This window comes from Plectropomus leopardus, chromosome 18, assembly GCF_008729295.1.
Source record: "Plectropomus leopardus isolate mb chromosome 18, YSFRI_Pleo_2.0, whole genome shotgun sequence".
NCBI classification, from domain to species: Eukaryota; Metazoa; Chordata; class Actinopteri; order Perciformes; family Serranidae; genus Plectropomus; species Plectropomus leopardus.
Window position 1 is genome coordinate 2,550,802 of NC_056480.1, and position 25,740 is coordinate 2,576,541.

General features: G+C 36.1%; 2 protein-coding genes across 2 annotated transcripts in view; both read right to left on the reverse strand.

Annotated features, from left to right (window-relative positions):
• Nucleotides 1-17,759: 17,759 nt before the first annotated feature.
• LOC121958128 (doublesex and mab-3 related transcription factor 1-like) lies at nucleotides 17,760-21,078 on the reverse strand. The gene is made up of 3 exons (XM_042506998.1): nucleotides 20,574-21,078; nucleotides 18,078-18,313; nucleotides 17,760-17,995 (listed from the first exon to the last, which is right to left on the reverse strand). Exons 1-3 carry the CDS (start codon nucleotides 21,076-21,078, stop codon nucleotides 17,861-17,863), a joined length of 876 nt encoding a protein of 291 aa, XP_042362932.1. The 3' UTR covers nucleotides 17,760-17,860.
• Nucleotides 21,079-24,529: 3,451 nt separating this feature from the next.
• pleca (plectin a) overlaps nucleotides 24,530-25,740 on the reverse strand; it is a 120,301-nt gene continuing 119,090 nt past the window's right edge. The window contains 1 exon segment of the mRNA XM_042506556.1: nucleotides 24,530-25,446. The gene's annotated coding sequence lies outside the window, so the exon portion shown is untranslated.

Sequence of the window (25,740 nt, forward strand, 5' to 3'; positions counted from 1 at the left end):
AGAACTCCTCTATTGTGCTCTTACACAATAACAAACAGATTCAGCCTCTCTTACTGTACTTAAGGTGCACAGATTTGTTAACCCTGTGGTACCTGAGCAAATTTGCTCAAAATCTTTATTTAAAAAAAAAAATAAAAAGAGTTTGGGAGGAGGTAAAGAGGAGCAACAAAAAAGAAATGACCCAAATATTAGCAAGAAATTAGAAAAAAAGAACAGCAAAATAACAAAAGAAAAACAGAAATAAAAATAAGTCAATAAATACACATGAATAAATAAATTGAAAAGGGAAATGCCCATGAAAAAGTTTTTAGAATATTATAAATATAACATAATATGAATATGGAGTGTTTTGACATTATTATGATAATAATATATAAGTTGTTGTTTTTTTATGTAGTTTTCCCTAATCTGTCTTTTTTCCCAAAATTTCCCAATTTTTCCTTTTTTTTAAAAGATTTTTTTCTAAATCTGCCAGTTTCTTGCAAAAAAATCTCACCACTTTGCTCTTGAATACTTGTGAAAGGCGTCTGAAAGCAGCACAAGAAAAGTGATGTTTCTCCAGATTTTAAAGGGTTAATTCAGTCATTATAAAACACCTCTAATAATTTAGACACCTGTGATCCTTTTAACCCTCATTGGCCTTATCTTGTTTGTTAATCCAGATTAAGACCAGACATTGTCAAACTGATTATCATTTAACTGAAGCTCAAATATGTACATTATTTTGTAACTAAGATTATTCATCTCAACCACAGGGGACCTTAACCCTCTTTGTCTTCTATTGATGAACAGTTAATGATTTTTCTTTTGAAAGTGAGCAGTGATGCAGGCGCTTATCTTACTTATCTAACCAGCCAGGTTGCGACAGGTTGCGCCGAATGCCCTGTGGCTACAGAGAGCTTTGTCTTTGTGTGAACTTCTCACAGGTTTGGCAGGTTTTCAAAAGTGAATGATAGAAACTTGACAGATCAGGAGAGCTGAGGGGGCTTTGTGTCCTCATTAAAAAAATCAGTTGCGTCACAAGGCAGACAACCTTTATGTTAAACATCTGTTATAAGTTGCACAAACCAGATGCAGAGACGTTCGTCACATCTTAATGGCGTCACTGACAGCCTGGCATTGTTCAGTGACTGATGTGCAGGTGGAAACATTTTCCCCAGGTGTCGGCTGAAACAGCTGACAACCAAGTTTCACTCAATCACGCATGAGAATATTTCAAGCGACAAGGGCACGCAAATGCCCGGTGTCGCAATGTATCCTGCAGTGATTCGGACCCAATTTTTTATTGGTTCTCCCTTGGCTCATGCTACGCCCCTCCACCAGGTTCCATGGAAATTGGGCAAGTATTTTTTTTGCTGTTCTGCTGACACACAGACAGACAGACAAAAGCAATGAGCCATGAGCTCCTTTTGGGGCGATAATTAGTGGCTCAGAATAACAGAAGTCACTGTATCTGATTTTCTGCAGGTTGTGCTCCAAAATGTGTTCTTAAAAGTTAACCCATTAATGGGCCATATTGTGTATTTCTTTGAAATGAAATAGACCCATTTAAAAACTTTATTGTAAATGATTCAACATATCAATAAAGATAAAACGAAATTAGAAAATGCAGACCTGGCCCATGATACACCCTTCCAAAAAGCTTCATGAAAATTTTGCAAGTAGTTTTTATGTAATCCAGCTTACAAATATGTAAACCAAACAGAAAATATGACCTCTTTTGTAGGAGTAATTAGTGGCTCAAAAAAAGTTGTTTTTTTTAAATAAGATTTTTCACAGGTTGTACTCAAAAAAATGCTTTTAAAATTAGCTGATTCATAGGTCACAACTGTGTATTTACATGAAATATTGAATTACTTTTGCAAATTTATTGTAAATGACTCAAAATATCCCTGAGAATAAAACTCCAGAGGGGCACAGTATATAGGCACAGATCTACGAAGAGTTAATGAGAGTGAAGAATAATTGCAAATAGCATGACCTCAAGATATCTGAATGAAAATTGTTGTCGCTTGTTAAATTTTGAAATTGTGTGCATTTCACAAGCAAAAACTGTAAATTTCCTGTCAAAACTGGAGTTGTTTTTTTGTTGTTGTTCTTTTTTTAAAGAGACAAAACATGTCAAAAGCATAAGTTGACTCCCCATCCCAAGCTGATGCAGGAGGGGCACTTCGCGCGTTACATTTTGGCGTGACAGACCGGTGACCAAGCTTTGGTATTCGACGAGTTGGGAGTGAGAATGTTTTGGTGACTCAACATATCACTGAAAAAAAAATCAACTAATTCATCTAGAGGGGCAGAGTCAGCAGGAGTAAAAACAATGACTGTACCTGCCCTGTGATTAAGATCTGCTCCAAAATCTGATGAGCTCTTCTTTGGCCCGAGTTACACGCTTTCAATTTTCGTGAAAATTGGTTCTTTAGTTTTTCTGTAATCCTGCTGACAAACAAGCAACAACATGAGCTACTTGGCAAAAGGTAGCTCGAGTAAATATCTGTCAAAGTTGTGCAAACAACTGAAAATATAAACTTTTTCCAACAAGTATTACTTTTCCAAAGTGACAGAACAACCAGTTTACAGTTTTACACATAATTAAGATTCATGTCAAAAAAGGTAAAAAATAATAATCCAAATTTGTCAGTTTGCTGAGAATTGCCTCATAAAAACATCAAAACCAACTTGACTTATTGACACTAAAATGTCAAATGACAGTGATTAATTGATTCCCTGTGAGAGGATTTTGGTGGATTACTTACCGTAGTACCCAACTGAGTCAACACATTTTTGGCTAAGTGCTCTCCTCACCTGTGCCAAACTCTTACATGTAAGCTGCCTTCTCACATTATCTCAGAATCATCAGACGCAGGTCGCTGTGGTGAGAGTCGGGTGTGGTTGCCACAAGCTCTTGGAGAAGCGAGTATCTGAGAAAATCACAGGAAGGGGATGTTTCATTACATGTAGGGACACACCTTCGACTTGGAACCAGATTAATAAATTCTTCAGGGGACACAGGGCAAGTCTCACTCTGATTTTTTACTGTTTGCTCTGCAGGAAACAATTTAAGATTTCTTTGGAAGACCAAATGTGTAATCAGTTGAGGGAAGTATTTGTTTCGTCGTCTAACATTTAAAGGTTGGAAAATGCCAATAGAGATGAGTGCAAACTTGCAGCACTGATCTGGGATGGTTTTATAACAAACTCATGCCGCGTTTGTGGTTCATTGAGCAAACGACGACGAAAATTCAGCAGCATGATTGATTAACTACAAAACTTAAGTTTTTGCCATTTACTTCAAAATCCACCGGTACAGTATGATGGCAGTGTTAGGATTATTTTGACCACATTTAATCTCACTTTGCTAACCTTAAATTCTGTCCCAGACTTGCTTAACCCTTTTGAAACCTGAACAAATTCAATGAACTTCTTTCAAAAACATCGAAAGAAGGCAAAGAGCAACTTAAGAAGAAATGACCAAAAATGAAAAAGATTTTTTTTAAATACAAGAAAATTACCCACAAATTAGCGCACAAAAAATAAAGTTAAAAACAAAACAAAAAATGAAAAATGTGCTTAATTATATAATAATTTTCTGTAACATTATTTAAAATATGTTATGTTAATTATTGATATACTCGAAGTCTAGCTTTTCTCTTCTCACTGTACATTTTCCCTTCCCTTTTTTAATAAAAAAAAAATATATTCAAAAGCTATGAATATCTTACAATTTTTTGAACATTTTAATAACATTTTAATTCAGTCAACAGCAGCACAGTTTTATCAAAAAAACATCTTTCCAACACTAAAATATTTCTTTAAGCAAAACTTTCTGTATGTTTCTGCCTGAGTGATTGCCGAGGCCGGACGCTTATGTCTCTAAGTTTTTCCATCCGTCCTTCTCATTCTTGTCGGCGCGACATCTTCAGAGGACCTCGAGGAAATTTCCTCAGATTACTCACAGACGTCCATTTGGACTCAGCAATGAACTTTGCAGATTTTGGTGATCATAGGTCAAAGTTCACTGTGACCCCGTGTTTCTCACGTCATGATCATGATATCTTTAAAACACCATTCTCTAAAATTTGGTGCAAATGTTAATTTTAAGGATTAACTGATTAGACTTTGGTGGTCAAAGGTCAAGTTCAGTGTGACCTTGCGTACGTCTCATTCTCGTGAAATCAATATCCTAAGATCACTTTTAAGGAATTTCTACAAATTTGGCAAAAACCTTCAATTGGACTCAAGTGAACTGATCAGACTTTGGAGCTCAAAGGTCAAGGTCACCGTGACCCCACAAAACATGTTTTTGGTCATAACACAAGAATTCTTTTGCTAATTATGGCAGAATTTCACACAGATGTCTTACAGGATGTTTTGATGTAGTGATGAAATTTTACATCCAAAAAGTCAAAGGTCAACTTCACTATGACATTATAGTGATTTGCCAAAATACTTTTCTGGCCGTTACATTATATCTCAGAAACAAAAGTGGAGACGTGTAGTCAGATTCTGAATTGGTGACAGTAACGTGCAATTTGACTGCTGCACTGAGGCGTACTACTGCCAGGCAGTAATTCTACCTGTGCAAATGTACTTAGTTACATTTTACCACTTGTTACCTGTAATCCTACATAACACATGTACTCGGGCACTGCGCTTCGTCTCTCTGCTGTTTAAGCAATCATGAACCACCCAGGCTGCTATTTTTAAGAATCACACAATGAAGAACTTGTATTACAGCTGTAGTATCTTTCTAATCACTGTTATGAAACCATAAATTCACATAACTTTAAAGTTTTGAGCCACAGATGCTTTATCTAAATGAGCGTGTGTACAGATAGTTTCATATCACACCATTACATCCATGTATTGACAGACCGGTGCCAGAGCTGTGGACCGTTGCCAGTGAGCCATTAGTTTCACTCTCTTTCACTATTTACTTGGCAAACATTCTGCACACTTCCACTGAAATCTATAAAGCAGGTTTGGGCATGTTTAAAATTAGTTATTTGTTTCTCAGGAACAAGTTTAATTAACCAGCAGAATACAGATTTCTCCTTTCAGTCACCAGGAGAAAAGACAGAAAAATACACGTAAACACGTGGTTCTGTTCAACACCGAGGTCCAATTTTCTAATCACATATTCAGCAGCCATTGAGTAACATTAGGATTTACTGGAGTTGCATTTTTTGGCGACCTGATAAATGTAAATTTAGCTCAGTTTTGGTCTCAAACAGCCTCAGTTTTATGCTTTCATGCATTCTGCTTATTTCAGCATTTATTTTAATTGCATAATGTCAGGTATCAGGTGTGTCTTCAAAAACAGACCAGCCTTTCTTCATAAGAAACTGCACTTGTTGTGTAAGATCTGTCGAAGACACCACAAGAACCGGACTATTTAGTCATGGTTACTGTCACCCTCTTCTTCACATGGACTTTAACTGGAAATAAGAAAACACTGGCACTTAATTGCATATATTTACGCAATTAAGATGTCTTTTGACTTCAATGATGATACCGCAGTCACACCCAGAGAGCGGGGGTGGATTGTCAAACAATGGGCACAGAAATGCTGAAGACCACAGGAATAAGACACACATTTTACAGCTGTTTAGCCTTTTTTGTATGTTATTTTGCACCTTTTTGTAGTCGTAATACATCTGTTTGTGATTAGTCATTTTGTTTCTCTTTGGAGTAACTTGGGGTGCATTTTTAGTCCGTGTGTGTGTCTTTGAGATTGTTTTGCGCTCTTGCATAGTTATTGTGTGTCTCTTTGCAGATCCTTTGCACCTCTTTGTGGTTTTTTTTAAATGTCTCCCTGATCAGTACAGGTGTAAATTTAAGTGGAAGTAACAAGTAATTTTGCAAGTTTACACAAAAGCCTCATTCCACATGCAAAAAAATCCTGCTAACACTTGCTAATATCTGGCTTTTTAATGCAATGGGAATGTGTACAATTGGCATTCACACCCGGGTTAAATCACTCTGCAGTGGTCACAGGTTTTTATCGCTTCCAGCTCCGATCGGCAATTTGTTTTGTACTTTTTACTAATTTCTTGTTCATTTTTGGGTCATTTCTTCTTTTGCTACTCATTGCCTTTTCCCCTTTTTTTCTTTCTTTTTTTTAAAGAAATCAAGTGAATTTACTTTGGCTTAAATGGATTAAAAATGCTACATTCACACAGCATATTTATAGGAGCAGAAACATTCCCTGTTGTGCAAAATCAAGGCACATTTCCAAGTAGGTTAGATGAGTATTTTTCAAGCCACGTCTTTCATTTCTTTGTACTCTGCATAACCCTCCTCACGTCTGTCATTGCCCACTTAGGAGCAGAAGTTTTCTTGTTTTAGCTCTTCACATTGTTGACTGCAGGATATTACTCAGTGTGTTCCCAGTCCGCCTGAAACTAATGCAGCGGGCCAGGAATGTTTTTCATTGTCCATTCCTGCCAGTGCCACGCCCAGCTCGCTCTGCTCTGAGAGCCCCTGGCTGCCTCACCCTTTAATATCTGACCACTACTCTTTGCAGTCCGAGATTATGCACTTTTGTTCTGATTACTTAAAATCATTAAGACTTTTTCTTTTGACAACATATTTTTCTTCAGGCTCTCCACTGATTGCATGCAAAACCTGTCCCACTAATCCCAGTCCTAACTGTCACTTTAATTCTGAACCAAATTCCTCATCTGAAACTCTCAAACAGGGTTCCACAGTCATGGAAAGCCTGGAAAAGTCATGGAATTTCACAATCACATTTTCCAGGCCTGGAAAAGTCATGGAACTAGTAAAAATCATTAATTTATTTTTTAAAAAATCATGAAAATGTGTACTGAGTGATAAATGATACAGTGATTTAACATCATGGTGAATTTATCTTCTGTAGATGATGATGTAACGTGGCTCTAATGTGCATCGAATTGATGTGTGAAGTTTTGATTATGTTTTTACTTATTTGTTCATCACGAAAGTTTGTAATTTTCTCCTCGCGCTCTGTCTCTCCCCTCATTTATGCCCATGAGGCATGTCATATTATCTTTTAAGCACTTTTGGCTCTACAACTTTAAACGGCTGGTTTTTGTATATATTTGACCAATTTTTAAAGAAAACATGCCTTCCAAACCCACAGGTCTGCAGGTCTGAAAGGCATGTTTTTTTTCTTCTTTTTTTTTCTATAGAAAATTTTCTTTGTTTAGATTTTCCTTCGTCTTTTTTATGCTGATTGTCTTTTATTTTTTGGAGATTTCTTTCTTCTTTTTTTGAGTTTTGGTAATTTTATAGAATTTTTCTTTTAAATAGATTTTTTTCTTTCTTTTTTTTCAAAAAAAAGGTAATTTCCAGCGGTCCTTGAACACATCATGTGAGATGCTGAACTCATGTTTGAATAGATTTTGAATATTATATGTTTGAAAAACACTTGCAAAAAGATTGCAACACATGCACGTACTTAACTAACATACAACACAGCGATATAAAACGACCAAAATGAAACCAGCATCAAAATATTCAGTAGCTTCTGTCACCTACACATAATTTGTTGCCACAGCTCTGTTTTTAATTTTCATTTGAGAAATCTCTTGTACTGATCACTAAAAATGCTCATTATTGCTGTTTTCCGTTGAAACACTTAAATCAGGGCATCGAAGCATCCTCAGACATCCGGTACGTTTTGCATTCCAGGACCACACTGGACAGGTTGTGTCAGCCGTGTTATCTCAGGCGCACCCAGACTTTCTTTTCACATACATCAGCAGTGAACAAAAGTCCTGACAGCTTTCCTGCTGGCTGGGCACCCTGACAGTAAGCTGTTTGCTCACTGCTTAATTTCACATGTCAAAAGTGCTCAACTGTGGAACAATGAATGCAAAACTAATCATTAACTAATTCACATTTATCTACTTTATCCTTATTCGGTCTTGAATTCAGCTGACGCCATAGTGATGGAGGCCAGATAGCTGAAATTAAGTATGGGGCATAAATGTTAAAGGAAAGGAATAGCTCAACATTTAGGAAAATACTCTCCTTTCTGCAGGTTTACATGATGTAGGAAAAAGTTGAATTATTGTGTTGGTCTGACTAAAAATTGACTTTTAAAATACATGTAAACATGTTAGTTCAATCAAAATTGTCAAACTTCTCTAAGTCAGACTAACACATCGAGATTATTCAGCGGTTTGCTCTTTTGTGTACACCCCTCATCCACACTTGAACTGGCATTCTGCGCTCGCTCCATAGTCACCACGCCAGGCTTTGACCCCGAAAGTCGAACATCTTGTGGTGCTAAAAGCACCGAAATTAATTTTAAAAAATAGATTTGAAAAACTCAACAATGTCTTTTTCCAGAGATCATGACCCAGTTACTCAAGAAAACCCTCAGACCTTTTTGTGAGCAGTTTCATGCAAGAACTATTTTCTTTTCATCGAACTCCACCTGTCAGTCGTATCACCGCGGAGAACAAAGTGTTTATTCACTGTAAGCTCACTAAACACCAGCGAGCGAGTTATTAATGTTTACATCACACAGTGAAAGTGACCCTCACATCAGGTGTGTCTTCAAACAATCCAAATTTTTTTCCAAAGAAATCACGCCTATCTTGTCAGGTTTTCAGGGAACCGCCCTTCATATCATCATGAATAATTTGTGATGTATTAAAAAAACTGCCACTTAATTTCATAATTTTACATAATTAAATGACTGACTCAAGTTACTTTTATGCCTCGAGCAAATATGATTTCATCCTGTGAAACCTGAGCAAACTGATCTCTTTCAGAAACACGGGAAAAAGGCAAGAGCAGCCTAACAACAAACGGCCCGAAAGTTAGCAAGGAATTAGTAAAAAGTTACAAGAAAAATACATTATAATAAGAAAAATAGTAGAGTTAAAAAACAAATAAGAAAATCAGTCCAATCCTTTATTCCAGACTCAGGGTCCGTAGAAAAAAGACCAAAAAATAACATACAGTGGAAACATAAACACACACAGTAAAACATCTTGGTTTAAAAAAATAAAATAAAAAAAATATATATAATATAATATAATATAATAATAAATATAATATAATATAATATAATATAATATAATAATATAATATAATATAATATAATATAATATAATATAATAATAATATAATATAATATAATATAATATAATATAATATAATATAAATATAATATATAATATAAATATATGTATTGCAAAGACACAACTATACCAGTGTCTCCACAGCTGGGAATGGCAGTGTGAAGTGCTATACCTATTGTCGGATTGAACTAATACTTGTACTATTTCGTTCTCAGAGTCATTCAGCCTCTGAAAAAATATTTATATATGAAAAAAATATACACAAAATATATACATTTTTTCCGTCATATAAATTTAAATCTATAATAATTATAAATATAGTTTTCTAGACATTTTCCCTATTTTATACCCCTCATCCCCTTTTTAAAAATAATTTTCAAGTCATTGTTGTCATCTTTTTTTTTTTTTTTACTTATTTTGTAAAATTCAATGGCAGCCAATTCGCTCAAGTTTCAAAGGGTTAAATAGCTTGTGAAATGCGTCTAAATGCAGCACAAGGAAACTGATGTCTGTCCAGGTTTCAAAGGGTTAATCCAGTGAAATTATTAAATCCCTGCCATTCTTCCTCCTCACCCTCACTGACTTCCACCTGTTTGTCCAGTTTAAGACTAGACTGTGTGAAACTGAGTCTGTAATCTTTTGTTGTTTGAGTTTTAAGCCAAGCAGACCTGATGTCCTCAAGTTACCCTCTCAGTCCTGCCAAAAAATACAGGAAGTGACAGCTCGTAGACATTAAAACAACATTTTTTGCGAAACAGCATACATGACACTAAATCATTGTTATTAACGCCGCCGTCACTGCCACTGATTCTTCTTCTATCTTAACATTGTGGGGGAAAGCCGAGGGGTGCGGACTGTGATGAAAAAACGAAAATCTTCCCACTTACTCCCAATTCTGCATTTGTACTAACATGCTTTTTTTAGGCGCGTATCTAAAAGGTCATTTTTAAGTGTTTTGGTTGGATGTCAAACATTTTCGGAAGCATTTTTGTCATTTATTACAAAATTGCATGATGTTTCTGAGGGATTTGAAAATGCCGTTTGTCTCAACCTCAGGCTTTAACAGCAGCCAATGACCTCTGTGAACTGTCCAAAATTTCCCCTACAGAGTAAAAATAAACCATTTGTTTTAACTGTGAAAAAGTTAGTGCCCGGGCTGCCTTAAATTTTTAAGTTGACTGAATTTGAGAACACATTTGAATCATTAAAAAAATCACCTCAAGTTATCTTCTCAAATTCATTCAACTTAACATCGTCCTGGTTTCCTCCTAAAAAAGCCCTGGTTTGTTTGTCAAAAAGCCTGTGGGATTTTTCCATTAGAATTTGGACCGTTGCAGAAAATTATCTTACCTTATTAGTACAAAGCTAATGCTAGGCTAATGTGAACTACACTATTATGTTGCTACTGCTACAAAGCTGTGATGTTTTATATTTTTATAAGACATATTTTTAAAAAAAGTGGGTGTTCAGTGATGTATTTTATGTTGTAGAACAAAACATGAAAGTCTCTTTAGCTTTTTTTTTTTTTAAAACCACAGACCTCATTTCAGACAACCAAAAACCCACTGACTTTAAGACGAGGGTGTGAAGATGGTAATTCATTTCTGGGTTTTAGGATAGGGTTATTCTATAGACTTAGATAGTGGAAGAGACATCTGTAAATCAGTGGTTATATTTTTTGGAGCTTCACAACGGCCATGAAATGAATCATTTCTGTGTCAGGATTTGATCATTTCGGTCCGGTGACTTTTGGAAGTATAAAGGAGCCATTATGGCCATTATTTAATACAGTCTGTATTTTATACAGGTGATTTCTCCATGCTGTTTACATGCTAATATATTCACATCAATTATGCAACAATAATGGAGGGCATTTTTTGCACAATAAGTTCTTTTACTTTTGAAACTTGAAGTACATTTTGCTGGCAGCACTAAAGGGAAGTAAAGAACCTGAATACTTCTCACCACTGATGCCTCGTCTTCAGACTTTTTGGGTAGACAGACTAACGCTGCGGCTGGCCTGACCTTTGCAGAAATAAAGTGGTGAAACATTTGCCGAACATTTCTGCATTATTACAGTAGCTTCAGCCATCTGTGAAATAAAAAGCTGCTTATGTGTGCACTGTTAAAGTTACATAACTCGGCTCACGGTCTGAAGTTTTGAATTTCCTCAGAACTGACAGCAGCTTGGCACTGCATACTGAAAACCCACACCCTGGCTTGTGTTGGCATGTCTCATATTAAAGTGAAATCTGGAAAGCTTCTGCACTTCATAAAACTCAATAATAGCCCTGATGTGCCTGTGACTCATATTTAAGATTATGCAGTTTGCACTGCTAGTGAAAACAGACCACAAGAGACAAAATGAGTTTTATTGATTGAAATGTCTCCTCCACAGCGTCAGACCTGTGTGTTATAATAGGTGACATATTATTATTCTCTTGGAATCTGGCGGAGCTGAATGCAGCCTTTATTTTGGAGGTGACGGAAATCAGTACAAGGCCAAATGTGAAAGTCAGGAGTTTGCTGTATTTTAGTTGCTCAGTAAGGCAGTAAGATTTAAGTATTAAGTCCATAAAGTCTGTCTTTACTTTCAGTCACATTATGGAGTTTAATAACTTCCAGTGGTGGAGTGTAATTTAGTAGATTTACTCAAGTACTGAGCTTAAGTATGAATTTGAAGTACTTATCTTTTAATTGAGTATTTTCTTTTCATGTCACTTTATATTTTTACTTCTGTACATTTCAGAGGAAAATATTGTACTTTTAACTCCATTACATATTTCCGACAGCCTTCGTTACTTCACAAATTAAGCTTTTTGCATAAAAGTCATAACAAGAGTTTTTAAAATGTGATGTTTTGATATGAATAATATTACCATACAGCTGCAACAATTATCAGTCAGTCATTTCACAGAATTGTCAATGATTTTGATAAAGTTTTGACTTTTGCTATTTTTCAAATGATTTTGAGTTTTGGGGGGTCGTATTTTAAATTTGTTTTATGATTTTGAAGAGGTTTTGGGTTGGGGTGTTTTCAGTTGTTTTGTTTTTTTTCTGGTTTTTTTCTATATATTTTTTGACTTTTTTGTGTGACTTTTCTACTTTTTTTTTCTTCAAATTTTGAGTTTAGGGCTGTTATATTTTATTTTTTAGTTCTGGGTGTTTTTTTTTTTTTTTTTTCCATCATTTTTGCTTTTTGCATAATTTTTCTTTTTCTTTTGTTTTAAATTATTTTAAGGGTTTTTTGGGGAGTGTTTTCCTGATCTTTTTTCAATTTTTTGTTTTTTGGATGTTTTTTTTTTTTTTTTTTTTTGCATTGGATATTTAATAATTTGAGCCCTTTAGGCAGCATTTGAGTATTTTGAATACTGACCCGTCTGTTTCTCCATGTTTTGTGTGTAATGTGCTGCTATTATCATCTAATAACAACAAAAATGACAAAATGTCAATCAGTGCAAAGACTCAAACCAGAGATGTTGTGATTAAACAAATGATAAAATCTGCTGAGAGCGATGACAGCGATCTCAGTTTCGTAATACTTGAAAATCAGTGGGCGTCGTTGACGCTTTCATCACTTGCTTCAGCAAAGATGAACTCTGTAACCTGCTCTTCACATGTACATTCAAACATCAGCGCTGACTTAATGTATTTTGTATGTAGTCTGTGCTGACTGATATGACTTCTTTGTCTTTGTTCTCCTAGGTTTTTCTTCTGTCCTAATCCCCGACGTTTTCCCTTTTTCAGTGAAACATGTCAGCATTTCATAACTGTCCCTATAGAAGTTAGAACATGTGGTCAAGAACATGAAGCGCAGATGTGTCTGGGATTTGTCCGGGCGTAATCCCCCCCCACCCCACCCTGTTTGCACGAATCCCGCAGGTGCAACATTTATTCATTCAAAGACATTTTGCAGTTTTGCAAGAAGTTTTTAGAATGCTGAAACTGCATCTTTAACCCTTTAACACCTGGATAGTCATCAGTTTTTCTTGTGCTGTGTTCGCCTTTTACGAGCATTAAAACCTCTGAAACCTGAAAAAATTAGTTTTTTGGGGAAAAAAAACTTGGGGAAAAAAGGCATTGAGAATCTTGGCATAAGTGCTCTGCAAACTGTAAAAAAGAAAAAATAATAAGAAAATGACCTGGAAATCTTTTGTTTGTTTGTTTTTAAAAATAAGAGATAAGTGTATTAAAAAAAAAGAGACATAGGAAAAATTTCAGAAAATATAATAATAATATTTTACACTCCTTTTTATTTTATTTGACATCATTTTCTTTTTTTTTAAAATTTCTTGTCAAGCTGCTCATTGCCCTCTCCCAGTGTTTAAAAAAACAATGATTTGCTCAGGGTTTAAAGAGTTAAATGTTACTAAGCATGTTTCTGTTGTGAAGTCTGATAAATGACTTTGTTGATAAATGACTTTGTTGAAAAGCTTATATTGATAATATTTTAAAGAAGGCCATGGAATCACTTGGCATTATTAAGAAAATTCATTATTATTATTATTATTATTATTATTATTATTATTATTATTATTATTATTATTATTATTATTATTATTATAGTTTTATTATCTGTCTTATTTGTAATATTGTCTGGGGCTCAAGTTATCACTGTAGTATTACGAGACTCTGCTTGTTACAGAAAAGATTTATTATGAGTGTGACTTTTTCAAATGTTTTCGCTCACTCTTTGCCGCTGTTTCAAAAAACTAAAACTGTTATCAGTTTGTGATATAAATACTGCCCAAATTTGTATCTTTGTTTACAAGACCAGATGTAGGAGAGGTCTGTAACCAGAGTGCTTCAAGATTATTTGAAGTGAAGATCACCAGTAAGGTACCCGGCATGCAAACAATCTACATCTGCCAAGACTGTCAGCACTGTGGGACCGTTCCTGCTCAGCGGTGCAGAGCTCTGAAAGTCTTATCATCTCCTGGTAAATATTTCACCCTTCCTTTAATCTCTAAAAACAGTTATCTGCATATCTTATCTTTGCAACAGATGTCAAACCTACAGCAGGGAATGCTACTTTCTGGGACTTTAAGACATTTCTCTGATTTAAGGATGTTTCCAGGATTTTTGTATATTGCTACTGTTTTTGGACATTTTTAGGGTTTCATGACATTTCTAGGACCGTTTTAGACCATTTTTAGGATTTTTGGATGTTTCTAGGATTTTAGGACATTTCTCCTATTTTTGGACATTTCTAGGATTACAGAACATTTCTAGGATTTTAGGAAATTTAGACGACTTTAGGATGTTTCTAGGATTTTAGGACATTAAGGGCTTAGCTAGAACTTCTGTCAGGGGCTCCAGGGGATCCTCCAGCAGCCCTTTTTTTAATAAACAAGCTCAGTTTTGATGCTGTTTCATGCACTCTGCATACTAAAAGTATAAAAACATTTCCCAGTTTGAATCACTTGAATTTTTATTGTGAGTTAGAAAATGGGTGGGGGGGTCATCAGGCACTGTATTGGGAACCAGATTGGCTTGGGGGCCCTAAATTGAGTATCACTGACCTGAAGCCTCATTTGAAGGCAAGATAGTTTCGTAACTTTAGACATTGACATCGCCACAGTGATTTTAAAATTCAAACTGCATTTTAACGTCCATATTCATTTATTATTTTGCAATTTGAACTGCAAAGTAAGTCAGTACCAACGTCTTACAATATTTTTTTTATATCAGGAGACATATGACCCCTGAGAAGTTACAGTAGATGAGCTGCTAGCATGGCAACGACAGCCAAATAGCAGCAAACAGTTCATTTAGGCCTAGCTGTTTGACTTTTTTAGTCACTCTTGACTCACCTATTTTTCTTGTTTTTCAGACTGACGATGTTCCTGAAAATGGTAGCAGCTTCCACCAAAACCAGTAAAGTTGTCTCCACTGTGAAAAAGTCACTGGGGATGTCAGAGGGAGAGACAAAGACAGAGCAGGAGAGCTGAAGTGATTCATGTGTTCAAAGTTTTCTCAGGAATTCAGAAGCCCACACAGACTCTCGGGCCTCCTGACTGCTGCACTTGAGTAAACTGCTCGAAGTTTCTGATGCCAACATTAATCAGTCAGATGAAAATCCCACCAGCGTGGAGAAGCCAGAGGGGCGCGGTGTCACACCGAACACCTCCTCCAGGAATCCTCCATAAGGCTTCGACACTCTAGTGACAAATATCAGTGACCAGCAACAGACCAGCAGAGTCCATGTGATGTAAGTAGAAATAAAAAGTATAAAATCTTTTACTTTAGTGAACGTACTGATACAACAATATAAAAGTATTTCACTACAAGTGAAAGTTCTACTTAAATAAAAATACAGACGTATAATCAGCTAAATGTAATTAAAGTATCCAAAGTAAAAGTAGTTGTTCTGCAGAAAATTGGCCCTGAAAAATATATTATCAGATATTTTAGCATTAGATTTTTAATATTAATTAATGTTAAAACAGCATTTTACTGTTGTAGCTGTAATTTTACAATTTGGTTCTTTCATTTTTGTGAAATTATTAACAAATTACAAAAGAAGAAAAATAGTAAATTGACTTATGTTTCCTGTTTTTCCAGATTAAAGAGATTACAGAATTCAGAGAAAACAAATTACCCAAAAAATTGCTTTTGTTTTTGTGAATTATTAGATATTAGAAAAAACATATATTGTCCTAACTCTAAAATAATAATCTCGTTAATTCAGGAAAAACAGGGGAAAAAAATTCTCACAGGTGACGGCATTACACATCTGCAGATTTGTATTCATCTTCTTGATTTTTTTTTTTTTTTTTCGGCTTCTTTATTTTTGGGTGAGATATTTGAAAGTTTTTCCTCAGAAAGTCTTGGACATTTACATAAATTAAACAATTTGAGGAGTTAAGAGGGGAAATATCTTGTTGGAAGAACGTCTATCATCCCATGATCTCGTGCTTTCGGTAACCACCCGGCGATCATGACCGTAGGTGAGGGTCAAACATCGATGGACTGGTGAACCACAACGATCCAGCAGTGCTGTCCATCTCGTGCTGAACAAGACCCCAAGATACTTGAACTCCTTTGCTTGGGGCAGAAAATCCACCGTTTTCCGGCGGAGAACCCCGGTCTCAGATCTGGATGTGCTGACTCTCATCCCGACCGCTTCACGCTCGGCTGCAGACCGCCCCAGTGCATGCTGGATGTCACAGTGCGATGAACCTCACAGAACCACATCATCCGCATAAAAGCAGAGATGCAACTCTGTGGTCCTGAAATCAGACCTCTACCTTCCCCCTTGAGATTCTGTCCATGAATGTCACAAACAGCATCGGTGACAAGGGACGACCCTGGCGGAGGCCAACCCCGACTGGGAACGTGTTTGCTGAGTATGACAACGCAGCCCTCAGTTTGGTCATACAGGGACCGTATGAAGTAGCATAAAATGAAAATACTCAAGTAATGCATGAGTACTCTTCGCTCGACAAAATGTACTCAGTTACATTCTTCCGTTGGGGATTATAATGTGTCATAAGTTTCTACCCCATTGTTTGTAGGGATTTAATGCTTCACCCCCTCTTGACATCTTAAATGTTGAAAAATGAACAAACACTAACCCGGTTTGTTTTTCTCCGGTTTAATGTTGTTTCATTTGCACACTGATTCACCAGTACACACACAAACTGTGTGCCAGCTCCCCCTAGTGGACAATATTAAGTAATGTTCATACTCTCATACTCTTACGTTTGTTCTTGTCTGTGTTCAGATCCCACTTCTTTCTGCAACTGCACACATCCCCGTGACAAAAATAAATATGACAAATATGAAAAGTTAAATCAAACCAGCGTCAACTCTTTGGTTAGTACACCGAGCTTTCATCAGCTCCCTTTAATAACAAGCACAGCAAATATTAACACATTACAAACCAGCAGTGTGCAGAAACATTAACACAAGCAATCTGAACAAAACTGCATCCTGTGTGTTTGTACAAAACAACAGAAGAAAACAGGCAACAAACTGCAAAAAAATGAACGGCTCAACCCTCTGAAACCTCAGTAGTAGTAACATCACTTTTCTTGTCCTGCTGTCAGAAACCTAGTATTAAAAGTATTTAAAACTTCAAAATCTGAGAAAATTGGTGCAAATTCTTTCAAGAACATGAGAAAAAAGGCAATGAACTTAGCAAGAAATGTTCCACAATTTTTCATAAATTTGTAGATTTAGAAAATTATTTTTTAAAAGCTAGGGGAAATTTCAAAAAAAGCTACTGAAAACTAGAGTTATAAATATCATTATTAATTGTGTAAAAGTGTAATTTACCTTTTTTGTTGTTATTTTTCAGGTAATTTTCTTGTCCATTTTACTTTATTCTTTGATCATTTAGGGTATTCCTTCTGTTTTTGTCGCCTACCCCCATTTTTTATATTCTATTTATTTATTTTTTTACATGGGGAAAAAAGGCAGTCTTGGTATTAAATATTCCATAAATCATTAGAAAATTACCAAATAACTATGTAATAAAGCTTACAGAAAAAATATATATATTTAGTAATTTTTTATGTGTTTTCAGGTTATGTCGTGTTTTTGTTCCTTTACTTTTCCTTCCTTTTTTACATTTTTTTTTGCAAATTTCACATAATTTTCTTTTAACTTTTACTAATTTCTTTTTTATTTATCTATTTATTTATTGCCAATTTTTGGGTCATTTCTCGTTTGGTTGCTCATCGTCCTCTTTCCATGTTTTTGAAAGACAAGCCCATTTGACAGGTTTCACAGGGTTAATTCTTACAGTGCAGTCCGCCTCTGATCTTGCTCTCTGTGCTTTAATCCAGCTCCTCTCCGTTGGGCTCGTCGTGTGATGGCAGCGGAGGCTGTGCGAGCTGCCTTGACATCAGCGCCTCCTGGACGGGCTCTGGGAGTGGAGGCGGTTGGAGGGTAAAGAAGACCAGTTTGCGATCCTAAAGTATGAAACAAAAACAGCTTTGTTACTGCATTTTATTTTCTCTTTACAGCGGTGTTTGAGGAGGAGCGCCGACTTACAGCAGGAAGTCCAGCAGGTGGATAATACACAGCATGCGACTGGAAGTGGGAGAACATCAGGGGTCCGTGGAGGGCTTCGTTGTAAAGCCCAGCAGGCACGGGTGGCAACCATGGCATGTTGAGCAGAAAGTTTGGACACGGAGCGTAGCCGCTGGAGAAATGACCCAAAACCTCCAATGGGAAGTGGATAAAAGGCAGAGGTGCAGTCTGGCCAAATTCATTGAAGTGAGGGGCACCTGGAAGGAAAGGTAGGTCATTACAAACAACATTTGCACCTTGACATCTTCTTAAAGATTCCTTAAATAAATTTTAGACTGGTGTCTCAGTGTAAGAGGAGATTTCTCCTTATCCATCAACAGTCGAGCCGTAATTCAGTCATACATGTCAAGAATATACACACGATAACATTACAACGGCTGCTGCAACAAACGGTTTCATTATGAATTAATAATAACTGATTTTTTTAAAAAGATGGGGTAAAAAATTTAAATTTCTCAGAGCTCCTGACATCTTCAAATAGCGTGTTTTGTCGATCATATTCCAAATCCTCAAAATATTTAAATAACTATCATTGGAGTTAATTACAAATACTTACATTGGTGGAGAAGTATTCAGATTCTTTACTTGAGTAAAAGTAGCGATACTAGACTGGGAAAATACTCCACTACAAGTACAAGTGCAACCTTAAGTAAAACTGTGCATATATTAGGCTATTATCTCAATTTAATTGTAAAGTAAAAGTACTTATTCTGCAGAAAAATGTTCCATGTCAACAAACAAAAAAAAAAAAACTGAGCTAAAAATGTTTATCTATTAGAAAAAATCATTTAATTCTACACGTCTCATTTAAAATTTTGCCAAAATAAGTGAAAAAACTATCGGGTTTTTTTCAACTTCAGGATTTCATCCTCAACTTAAAAAAAGAAAACAAAACTATAAAACATCAAATAGCAAGTTTTTAAAATCACACAAATAATTTATAATATATAATTTATATTTGTAGCTAAAGTCACAACTTAGCCAGCCCCCGCCTCTGATAAATAAAGAACAGTCCCTTGTCTTAATGTTTACTATCTGTTTGTAGTGCTCTGGTTTATCATGATTCATTGTTTTTGTTAGGAAGTTGGCCGTTTGTTGTTAAATGTCATTGATGTTATTATGTTTGTCTTTTTTTAACTTTACATGAAATAGTATTGAACAAAAATAAATATTATGAATTACTATAAAGTCTTTAGGTGTAATGATAGTATCTAAATGTAATCTATATGCAATTATGGTGCTTAAAAAAATTAATAAAATTTAAATAAGAGTTAATGGTGAAGTAATGAGTCCTAAACCGCAGTAGTCCGTTAGCCTTTTAGCACTTATGGTTCCCTCGTCTAAAAGCCTATGGGTTTTTTGAATGGGTTTTCGTTAAAATGCCCTGAATAAGGTCTGTAGTTAACACAGGCTTAATATATTTAGACGTTTTGTTCTGCAACATAAAATACGTCCACTTAAACACGATTTTTGAACTTTTAAACACCGAAACTCATTAAACTCACTTCTCCGCCTTTACAGCTTTACAGAGTCGCACTCTGACTTGTAGATTTATCTGTTTATGATATTTTTTGGTCGTGTTTTAACGTGTTTTTACAGTGATTATAGTGGTGACGTTTAAGTCATGCGACCATGATGTAGTTCATGTATAGCCTAACAATAGCTTTTTCCTTCTGGTGATGTCATTTACTCTTCAAAACACACAAAAGTGGTGTTCATCTGTAAAGATTATCATGCTGAACAAAACGTGTAAGTCTCATAAACTTGTGTTTGTCACAGAGCTTATTTTTGGCGATAATCCCATATGGGTTTTTTTGGCTGCTGCTTACTTCCTGGTTGGCCTACAAAAATAAGTCATCCCTTCGCCACTCTAGTCAGCAAACTTCTCCTCCTATTTTTCGCGCCATTTTCCTCCCTCCCATTGTGTGCGTGCGATGCGTGCGCGTGTCTTTGCGCCACCTGCGCAGCTTGGCGCGCAGTTATGTTTCAGGTGTTCCATTTATGGCCTTTGAACATCGGATCGTTAGTGTTTTGAATATCTCTGGTGCTCAAGTCTTAATCAATAAAAACATTTTTTTTAAAAAAAAAAACGGGTTCATTTCAACAGAAAATCCCAAATTCTACCATTTTACTCACACTCCCGCTCATGTAGACAAAATAGTATTGAAGTTATGTTACATCTGTCAGCAATTTTCATTTTAAAATATAGTTTTGGAGCTCTGATGGATCAGAATTGATTGTTTTTGTTCGGACTTTTGGTAGCAAACAATAAGTCAAAACAGTTCTGCCACAACATAAATATCTCTTACAGTAACAACTTTCCTTAGCTAACATTAACTTCCAGTAGCCTTAAACTAAACATGTCTATGAGCTAATGTTTTATTTGCTAACCCTAATTTGGAAACTAGGCTTACACATTATCAGGAGAAAATAACGCACTAAAAGCTTTCACGTTACATGTCTGTTCCTCACTGGAAGCTGAGGGCACTTTTCCGTAGTCCAAACCGGCCGCAGCCTCTCTTCCCGCGGCAGCTCCGCTCCGGAGATCCAGGGGGCTCCTGGCGTTGGTGGCGGCTCGCTCTGAGGCCCCATCCGCTGGGAGACACACGCGTCCAGACGTGGCCGACGGACGAGCGCCTCCGCCCGGGGCCGCGGCGCTACTAGTCCCCTCAACCTCTTCTTTCACCACGGTGACTCCGGTGTGTCCGCCGGGTCGCTGCTCTTTACTTTTGGGGTGATTTTTCTTCTGATTTCGCTGGACGGCGGTGATCCGAGTCCGCTGGGTGATGATATAACACGCCCAACAGTCACACTGGAGAAAGGGACAGTGCTTCATGTGGCCCTTCTTGGGGATGATGATCCCGTGGTGTCGGCACCGGGTGCATTTCGGCTGTCTACGGCTCTGCTCGGCGGCGGCTACCGTCAGTTCTGTGGATACCGATCTTTCTTTGGACAGGGACATTATTAGCTGGTTGATGACTATAATTATTTGTGTCACAGCTGAGAAAGCAGCCAGAGAGGCTCCCGTCTCACACCTGTGGGAATTTATGACCCAGGCTGAACTTTGTATAAAATGTATCATTTTTTTTATCATGTGACTGACTAAGAGCCAAGGGTCCTATACGGTCATTAATAGGAAATTTAGCTTATTGTTGCTATGCAGATATGTCGTAAAAAAAAAAGTATATAGTATGCTGGTTATCATAGTGTCATAGTAGAGTATTTCATTTAAAAAAGAAAAATCATGAAATGTCATGGTATAGTTTTTGGTTTAAAAAAGTTATCATAATATAGTATGTCGTGAAAAATTGTCATAAAAATCATAGTGTAGCATGTTATAAAAAAAAAAAAGTAAAATATCATAGTATAGTATTTTGTGGGGAAAAAAATCATAAAAATGTCATTGTATAACAAAAGATTTATCTTATTGTTATTGTGCAGTCAAGTTAAAAAATAGGAAAGTCAAAGTAAACTTTTTTTTAGAAATGTATTTAAATGAGTTTATAACTACTGACATTTTTTATGTGGCAATTTTGTTTTTGTTTTAATTTTCATTTTTGTTTTAAAGACATATTGTGACATTTTTTTTGACATACGGTACTATGACATCTTTTATAACATGCTATACTGTGACATTTTTATGAAAATTTTTATGTCATAAAAATGTATAAAGAAGGAATCATAGTTTGGGAAGCTTTAAACATTGATTAAAAAGTCATAGTGTAGTATATCATAAAGAAATTTCTAAATAGTCATAGGTTAGAATTCTATTTAAAAAAAAAATACATAAAAAGTCCTAATATATTATGTCATTAAAAAACAGAAACTCATAGTATAGTGTGCTATAAAAAATGGTGTGGGACAACTTATGTTGGAAAGACCTTTTTATCATGACAGCTTTAGACTGAAACTCTTTGTGCTTTGCGTGTGTGTGTGTGTTTGTGTGTGTCCTGGTAGCCATTGTGAATAATGATCTAACTCGTCAGACACCAAGTTCTTTACACATCCATGCACTGCTAGAAAATGCCCCGTAAAAATCCTTCATAAACAGCAGCAGCATACATGTTTTCTACATGCTGAAATTTTCTCTGTGCTCTGGTTTATGTTGGACAACCTAAATGTGCTTTAAAGACTCGCATATCGGGACACAAAACTCCAATGGGCACACAACACATGTACAATGCTACTGCCCTGCACAATGCACCGGCTAAACGTGGCTCTGCAGCATCAGTGAAGCTCTGGGGAATTTTTAAAAAATGAATAAATTACTCGAAAAAATGAATTGCCAGATTTGGTGCCATTGTCAGGTCATCGCTACATAGAGAGACTTACTGGATTCACACTCTTAACACAGATCAGTCCTGTGGCTCAAAACAAGAACTGAATTTGTCAAGTTTGATTTGTTACGCGTGACAGACGCAATGCCTGTACTTTTTCTATTTTTTACCTTTAAATTTGTATGTAGTACTTTTAGTTTTTGTAACTAAACAGATGTCAGTCTTTTTTTGATGCCATTGTGGTGCATGGGGCATGGCATTGACAATGGTGGCTCCCACTTGTGGATATTTTATAGATTTGAAATCCTGATCATATCCACTGAGAAAAGCCCAGCTGTTGAAGGTTGACTCTATATGTGAATGCCTCTTTGTCGTTGGAACCACAGACTGTATATAAAGATGGACGCCACGCCCCCCACTTAACCCCGCTATGTTCATTTGCGGAAAAAATATCCAGGATTCACGCTTTGCCTTCTAGCGAGGGTGATGTCACTGAGAGCCCGCATCTCATTACAGCCGAACTTATGGCGATGAGAACTACCTTCACTGACAGAGACCATCTTTGGAAGAAATTTATTTGGCGTTAACTTTGAGTTTTTAGTTTAACCGATGTCCATCCAATAACATGGAGTGGGCCCAAGGACCAGTACTGCAGTCAGACACCAGGGGGCGATCGAGATTGAAAAACCTCACTTAGGGGGCGCTGTCATGTCGTCCATCTTTAGATACAGTCTATGGTTTGGACAGTTGAAACATTTGCCTGTTTGCACAATTAAAGGGTCTTATTTAATTTGTGTATTCCAGTTCTTTCGTCTCCCTTGGAAAGTATCTGTCCTTGACGTGAGGAGGATCTGATTTGGCCGCATGCTGTCGGACAGTTCGTGGGGAATCCTGCTTCACTAAAACCTCGTCTTAGTTAAAGGTATGTCAATCATTGTCACAAAAGTCATGATGTTATGTCATAAATCTGCAAATGTCTTTGTTTTATTCATACTATACAGTGGTGTAAGAAGAAAATTTAAAGAAATCACAGTATGGTGTGTGATTTTAAAAAATGCAAAAAAAAAAGTCATACTATAATATGGAAAGGAAATAGTCATGATTTTGGGTAACTTACTATACTATGACGTTTTTTCATGATTTTGGGCGACATACTATAATAGGCATTTTTTTCATGATTTTGGAGGACAGACTATAGTATGATGTTTTTCATGATTTTGGACGACATACAATACTATCTTTTTTCACAATTTCAGACAACGTACTACACTATGACTACACTATTTAAGGAGGTTTTCAACAGTTTTCAGCAGTTTTTGGGATGAGTCAAATTTTGACATTTTTGCATTTTGGGTCGTTTTTTGACATTCCAGTTTATCATGTTTTTAGCTATTTTTGCAAAGATTTTTGCTATGGAATGTTTCAGCACGCTATTTAAGGAACTTTTCAACAGTTTTCAGCAGTTTTTGGGATGTGTCAAATTTTGACATTTTTGCCATACTATAGCCTTGCCTTTTGGGTTATTTTTTCGACATGCTGTTTTATGGTGTTTTTGGCTGTTTTTCCAACTTTCTTTGCTATGGCTTGTGTATGCAAGCCATTTTAGGAGGTTTTCAATAGTTTTCAGCAGTTTTTGGGACGTGTCAAATTTTGGCTTTTTTGCCATACTATAGGCTTGCATTTTGGGTCGTGTTTTCGACATGCTATTTTATCTTGTTTTTAGCAGTTTTTGCAACTTTCTTTGCTGTGGCGTGTGTACGCATGCTATTTTAGGAGGTTTTTAATAGTTTTCAGCAGTTTTTGGGACGTGTCAAAGTTAGGCATTTTTACAATAGTATAGCCTTGCATTTTGGGTCGTTTTTTTGCCGTGCTATTTTTTCGTGTTCTTGGCCATTTTTGCCACTTTCTTTGCTATGGCATGTTTTGGCATGCTATTTCAGGAGGTTTTCAATAGTTTCAATAGACGTGTCAAATTTTGACATTTTTGCCATAGTATAGCCTTGCATTTTGGGTCGTGTTTTGGACATGCTATTTTATAGGCTGGCTCAAATAACCTATTATCTGATATAAATGTAATAAGTTGTTTTCATCAGATTTAAAGCCTAGATGATTTGTAATAATTAAACTGAGAGAAAATACTTTATTTCCATGTTTATTTACACAGCGTAAGGTGTTACAATAAAATTCCTTGTCACCATTTTATTATAAATACACCCTTTTCAACAAGGCTTGACAACCCTCATTAAAATACATCCTTCAAACCTTTTGAAACATAATAAAACAAATGCTTTAATGGATACAACTATTTCGTTTTTGCACCTTTTTAAATGTTAGTAAATCATGCAAAGCAGAAATATAAAGTACGAAAATAAAACGATATAGATCGTATGTGTTGCTTTACAAAGGAGAATTAAAATCGAAATAAGTATATGTGGTGGAAAATACAAATACTGGGTCTGGTGGCAAAGCTTTAAGATCTTTCTCAAAGAAAAGTTAAGTCATGGCTTTTCGCAATAGTGTTCAAATTATTTATCAATATACAGTACATACATTACTTGTCTGTGCAGGGGAAAAAATATTCAAATAATCTAAGCTATTTAACATTCAAACCTTTTAGCCCCCAGTGACTACCAGATTTATGACACTGACATTATTTTAAAGTTAGATTATGACATACTTTAGTAGGACTGTAAAAAGGCTTACCTGATAACACAGTAATCATACCATTATGGATAGCATTGCTCTCTCAGTCATGCATCAGTCAGTTTATAACCGCTGTACCGTCTTATAATACTCAACGTCCCGTCGTAGTGTTGAGAGTATTTTGCAGGCACTTACAAAGCGTGGTTAGGCCTTTAAATGAGTTAAAGATTAGACACAAGTTTCAAAATGGTCCACGGTTAAAATAATTTGATAATATGAGTGAGAATGTCTCTGTTCTGTTGCATAAAGTCATTGATTACAGTGAAGGTCAGAGTCCAAAATAATGACAAGGGTCTCTGGAAGACATCTGAGCAAAGAGCTGGAGACAACATGAACCTTGGAGACGATACCTGAAAAAGTCAACATTGAACAACATTAGACTTCAGAGACACTAAGAGCCTGTTTACACCTGGTATTAACATTTGTTTTGGTGATCTCAATTAAAGGGGATAGCAGAGACACACTGACAATTGTCTCCAGCTGACCACTTATCTTAAGATTTCATTACGGCCAACGTCGCAAGAAGGTTTAAGAACCCTTTGCATAGCAGAGATGTATAATTACACATTACGCAGCCCACTGAATATACGCAGCAGTGTTTCTCCGGCTACTCCCACAAGCGAGTTCCCACCATACCATACAGA